The 6,005-nt window shown below is 55.5% G+C and overlaps 1 protein-coding gene across 1 annotated transcript; it reads right to left on the reverse strand.

Annotated features, from left to right (window-relative positions):
- Positions 1-813: 813 nt before the first annotated feature.
- NPPC (natriuretic peptide C) lies at positions 814-5,460 on the reverse strand. The gene is made up of 3 exons (XM_079924210.1): positions 5,144-5,460; positions 4,387-4,697; positions 814-1,127 (listed from the first exon to the last, which is right to left on the reverse strand). The coding sequence occupies exons 1-2, from the start codon at positions 5,231-5,233 to the stop codon at positions 4,407-4,409; spliced, it is 381 nt and encodes a 126-aa protein (XP_079780336.1). The 5' UTR covers positions 5,234-5,460; the 3' UTR covers positions 814-1,127; positions 4,387-4,406.
- Between the last annotated feature and the right edge of the window lie 545 nt (positions 5,461-6,005).

Consider the following 6,005-nt stretch of genomic DNA (forward strand, 5'->3'; position numbering starts at 1 on the left):
GAAAACACACAACCCCCTTGAAATGCACACTGCGCTATGCAAATAGGAAACCTGATAATACGTTCTCTTTCTTTCTGAGATCCTTGGCCTCAGGCCCCCACTGAGCCGGGTGCTTGCTATGAGGAAAAGCGACCCGCCCCATGCTTCCCGGAGCTGAGATTCATAAGGTAACCAGACCAGATTCCGCAAGATATATGGAAACCTTCTAAATCTCCCCAAAGCAGAAAGGAAGTTTTCAGTGATTTGTTTCCTTTAATAACAGAGAGAAGATGGAGTAGAATTAGAGGGCCCTCAGTCAGCTAAATTCAGTTTTAATTTAATTCACCACATCTGACTTCTCAGCTGTCCAGTGCTCTGAGCAGAGCTTCCTGACCTGGCCAAGCTGGTCAGAATCACTTGGGACAAAAGCCACATGGCCAGTCCTACCCCTGGAGGTCAGATTCAGTAGATCTGAGGGTGGATAGGGGCAGGAATCTGTATTTTTAACAAGATTCCTGGGGGATTCTGATACAAATCAACCCAGAATTGGGAACGGGCTGCTAGATCTATTTAGAGGCAAAAGCCTTGTTTCCGCATTCTCTCTCCTTCTCAGACTAATTCTTAAAAAAAGGTGCAATGAGTAAATAAAGACAGCTTTCAAGATGTTCATGGAATGACTTTTTTTTACATTTTTCAACTAGTTAAGACAAAAACATTACAATGATTGACTTCTTCCATTTAGTTACATAAATAAAATTTTTATAAATATCTCTTTATAAACAATATAAATAGCTTTACAACATAAATACATTTATGCATGACATGAATTTACAAACAGCAATGTTTTACAGCTGGTTTTGTCAGTCTCTTAAAAACTGTCCCTTGTCATCACGTCGGTGTAGGTGTGTGTGTTTTGTGTATATAATATATATAATATATAACTTTTTATTTTTCATTAAAAAATAAACAAACAATAAAGTCATACCCCCCTCCCTAAATAATAATAAAACAGCTGGTGTTGTGTATTCCCAGTACCAGGAAAAAAAAAAAAAAGAAATGTAATAGCCACATTGCGCTGGAGGTGCTTCCAGATGCTGGGAGGCTGATGACCAAGGATGACCTCAGCAAAACGGAGCAAGTTCCCAATCCTGAAACACAGAGGGGCCAAGGGACACTCAGCTGAGAAAGCCCAGCCTACAGGGCACTTCTAGAACCTTCCTCCCTTTCCCGCTGTAGCAGGAGGCAAAATGCCTCCACCTTCGCCCTACAGGCCCTGATGAAGGCCTTCCTGCAGAGGAAAAAGGGCCCTTCCACTCGGGGCCTCTCCAGGCCCTCATCCATCGCCTGCTGTGTCCTTGGCACTTCCTGCCCCAGCACAGGTGGAACCAGAAAGTCAGCCAGCCCTCCTCCCCCTCTGACTAAGTGCAGGCCTTGTCCTTGGCTCTCCGTGAGACACAGTGAGGGAAAGGGAATGGAAAGTGAAGCCCCGCCACCCAACCCCGACCCACCTCTATTTTTTGCTACGATACAAACCCTCCGTCAGGTGCTTTACGTGTCTGGGGGATGGCGGAGGGAAGGGGGAGAGAAGCATCTGAAGATTTGGGAAATCTGGACTCAAGTCCCAACTGAATATTACTTCCTGGATGGCCATGCAAAGCTTTGAGTATCGCTTTCCTCACCCATAAAATGGGATAATAGCCACCTCCCAGGGCTGGCTTTAAGATTCAACAGCGGGCCACACACTGGGCATTGGCAGAGTGTCTGGGTCACAGCTGCCCATAAATAGCACTTCCTTCCCCAGCTGGCTTCTCCTCAGAAAGGGTCCCCTTCAGAATCAGAGGAAATGGTGTGTCACGCCGGCCCTGGGGAAATGAGTGGTCGTGCTGGGTTTGCTGGCTCGTGAGTTGGCAGTGTCGTTTGATGAGGGCTGCACCCAGTCTCTGCCAATGGATGTGTGGGTGTTCGGGGGCCAGAGGAAGGCTTCCTCCTGAGACAGGGTGGTGCCCTTCCAGAGGACAGTCCTGGCAGAGGGACCCCGGGCCTCAAGGCCTTGATGAACTTCCTCAACCCCTTTCTCTGCCGTCCCACATGTTTAAACAGAGGACAGATGTCTGTGATGTCTCTGGGCCCCATGGGCAACGGGTTCATTCAGGCACCCTCCACACCTCATCTCTGCCATTAGCATTTTATAATCAAGGCTATAACCATCAGCGACAGTCATTATGGCGGCTGGTTAGAGCCAAAGTCAACTCCTGTGTAGACAAATGGCCACAGCCTCAGAAGAGCTTTCATTAATGGGAAAACCCTAAGCTGCCTTTCTCTTTTAAGCCCAGACAGTGAGATACCCTGGGCATCTCCACTAGGAGGTTGCAGGCAACAGGAAGGATGCTCTGCCTTCTCATGGGGCTGGGGGTGAAGGTGGGGTTGAGAAGGTTAAAGGTGGTGGAGGTGGGCATTCAGCTAAAAGAGAACTTCCAGGAGGTTGACAAGCTTCCCTGGTCAAAGGGGTCAAGAAGCATTAGCAACCTGGATTCCACCTGTGGAGTACCTCTCTCCACGAATACCTGGTACCCACAGACAGCCTCATCTAAGAACAAGGGGTCTATGGGGACGTGCATGCCAGGCACTTTCTAGGACCTTATCTCCTGCTGACTCATAGAACAGCCTCTGTTTGGATTCTGAAGTTTGAACTTGGTGCTTAATTCACAAATTGAAAATTGGACGCCTGTGGCTCCTCCGTCTCTTCATTGTTGAGACAGGAGAGAACAGAACAAACCCATCACAACGGTAGCTTCTAAAGGCTGGTCCACCAGTGCCAGAATCATGACAAGTCAAGATCTCAGACAAGCGAAGCCCCTGCAGGAGGAGCACACAGCCTGGCCAAGTCTGGCTGCAGAGAGGAAGGACACCAGCTAAATGCTAGGGCAGGCGGGCGAGGAGTGCTCCTAAGCTGGGTGGGGCAGGTTTTCCGGGTCATTGACAGACATTTTAAAGAGCTCCTTTGGGCATCCTGCAGGCCCCAGTTCATCTTAGGCTAGTGTCCGGCCCTTAAGTTGCTCATGAGTTAATTTGGGGAGGTAAACAGGTTCACCAACAACCCTAGCTCAGGTGAAAAAGTTTTCTGTGTAGTAAAAAAGGCTCAGGCATTGCACTGGAGACCTTCAAAGATGGGCGCGCTTGTCCTTTGGGGGAAGACAGTGTAGACATTGATAAGGCTTCTGGGATGAGAGAACACAGCTTGGCCTGCAGTGGGACAGAAAGACTGTGGGACAGGGAATGACAGCAGCTGGCTGCAGGCAAGGCTGGACACCAGGAGGTCGGGTTCGAAATCACTCGAATGTCAGTTCCAGAGGTTGGGATGTTGTTTCTCCATGATACTGATGGGCAGCAGGAATGGAGGGGAGTGGAGAGAGGAGGGAAGGACATTTGCCGCTGTACCTTGCCAGGGGTGCAGCACCCGGCCGGGGCTGAAGGTAGCACAGGGGTTTCCAGCCTGGTGGAGGCGGAGGAGGCCATACCAGAAACCCAGGTATGGAGCCTAGGCATGGTGGGGGGGGGGGGGCAGGAGAAGGGGGGTGGGGCTCAGTTTGGGACATGTTGAGTTTCAGGTTGGGGCAAAAAACTAGATTATTTTAGTTTCTTTTTCCTTGCCCTAAAATAGTGCCACAAACACTGAGGTTCGATCCTGAAGTCACACGATTGCTGCAGCGTCAGGACCCTGGACAGACCAGTTTGCCCACGGCCATGGTTTAGAGAAGGGACAAGAATCAGAATGCTCTGGGGCAGAAATGCTCCCTGGTGATGCTAACAAATGGCTATTCTCCCTACCTTGAGGGGGCAGGTCTCGCTCCAAGTCTGTCCCATCACAGAGACAACAGACCCAGGGAGCTGTCCTGACCACTGGGCTGTTTACTGCCCAGCACCATGATGCAGTGGCTAGCAGATCAACTTACCCTTGACTCGTATGTATGCCTTTCCTCCTCTGCTCCCACCAACCCAGGATCAGCCCTCAATTCCCCCAGTTGGAGAACTGGGGTCAGTGTTGCTGGTTGCCTTATGGCCCTGGGGTGGGTGGGACCACACCCCCCCCCCCGAGCTGTCTCTGTTTCTCCAGAGGGAGCCAGGTGGGTCCATCCATGCTGAGCCATTTCTGACCTTGCCAAAGTTCCCTGACCACTTTATCCCTCACTTTCTCCATCTGTAAAATGGGATGATAAATGGTGATGGGGAAAAATGTCTAGCACACACACTCAATCTTGTGCCCAGATGGTCTGGCTGGGAGGCGGAAAGGTCCAGGGGATCAGAGAGGAGCCGGCCTGCGGGAGGGGGTGCAGGCTTGGTTCTGGGGGGCTTCACGGGAAGCTGGGTGTGCAAGAGCTCCCGGCGGCCGGGGTTGGTAGTACTCACCGCCGCCAGGGGTCGCCGCACTAACATCCCAGGCCGCTCATGGAGCCGATCCTGTCCAGCTTGAGGCCGAAGCAGCCCTTGGACAAACCCTTCTTGTTGCCTCCCTTGTATTTCCGCGCGTTGGGGTGCTCTTGCAGAAGACGGGCCCACGCCGCCCGAGACTTGGTGTCCACGCGCAGGTCCCGGAGCAGTCGCGACCGGTCGCCCTTGAGATTGGCGCCACCGCCCCCGGGAGTCTTGTCGCCCTTCTTCTGACCTCCTCCCGCAGCCTGGGGCTCGGCCACCTCCTCCCCTGGCGGAGTGCGCGGGACCTGTCAGGAAGAAAGAACGGGCAGGTGAAGGGACGCACCGCGGCAGCGCGGGGGACTTTGCGGGGCCGCTGATGCTCCAGCCCGACACTCCGGCCAGCGCGGTTTGTCCTTTCGAGTCCTGAGCGCGCCCCCAGAGGTGCCGGACGGCTCGGCCCTGCATCCACCTGCCACGCGGCCGCCGATGTCCGCTCCTTCGGGGAGCCCCTTGCCCTCCTCTCCTTTGCCCCTTGCCGGGCTGACCACACTGAGGCAGAGGCTGCGCATTTGTCGATGCTCTCCCGAGTCCGGGCTTCGAGGGCTCCCCAGCTCTCACCCGCGCACGTCTCAGGGGAGGGAGAGAGCCGCCTTCCCGCCCCCTCTGCTCCCTCCGGCGGGCCACACCCTCCTAGACCCCCTAGCCCTACCACCGCCCCTCACAGTTCCGACGTCCCTGCGACAGCACCCACCTTCGGCGGCGCCCCGGGCTTGGCTTCGGAGGGCCGGAGCGAGAGTAGCGCGAGCAGCAGGGCGCAGGCCAGCAGCTGGGAGAGGTGCATGGTGCCCGTGGGGTGGCTGGGCGCAGACCGGCGGCAGCAAGGGTGCGCGGGGCCGGCGGGCAGACGGGCAGACGGGCAGGCGAGCGCGGAGCAGGCTGGCCGGGCTGCGACGCGGGTGCGGGTCCGGGTCCCAGTGCTGCGCAGCGCCGGCTGGGTGCGCTCTGAGCCCGCGGCTCCGCTCGCGCCTTTATAATCCAACCTGCCGCTGATGTCATCCTCCCGCCCACAGGGCCGCCCGGGCCAATGGCACTCGCGCCGAGGGCCGGGAGGGGTCCGCGGGGGCTCCCCCTCTGCCCCCCCCGCCTCATCCCACCCCGGAGGGATCCCGCGGCTCGGCGGGCTCTCTCCCGACTGCGCTCCAAACTGCAAAGCGGCGCGCACAAGGGAACTCGAATTGCAGGGAGCGCGCTCTGGCATGCCAAGCGTTTGTGCGCCCGCTGCCCTGCGCACAAGGTTGGACCTCAGCACACACGCTCTTCCTGGAAAGGATCAGTTTCCCTCTTTGCAAGTGCAAAGATAGGCTCAGAGGAATTAAGTAACTTGCCCAAAGTCACACAGCCAGAAAGTTGGCACAGCCCGAAATCCACGCAGATCTGCCTTGTTGCCAATCTTTTCCCGGGGCACCTGACAGGCGCGAGGCCTGGCGCTGCGGCTCCACCTTTCACCTGCTCGCCGGGACAGTAATTCAGATCGCACCGACGCCTTTAGCTTGGGGAGGTAGAGGATGGGGCCAGAGGTCCGGGGGGTAGGCACAGAGAGAGCGGGGTTTGCC

Source organism: Stenella coeruleoalba (genome assembly GCF_951394435.1).
Source record: "Stenella coeruleoalba genome assembly, chromosome: 6".
NCBI lineage: Eukaryota > Metazoa > Chordata > Mammalia > Artiodactyla > Delphinidae > Stenella > Stenella coeruleoalba.

What these genes read in the sequence shown, in the direction of transcription:
- NPPC (XM_079924210.1), bottom strand. Translation starts at nt 5,233, where the DNA reads ATGCACCTCTCCCAGCTGCTGGCCTGCGCCCTGCTGCTCGCGCTACTC. An exon ending in AGCCCGGGGCGCCGCCGAAG is followed by an intron (nt 4,698 to 5,143) that starts GTGGGTGCTGTC and finishes TCTTCCTGACAG; the next exon opens with GTCCCGCGCACTCCGCCAGG.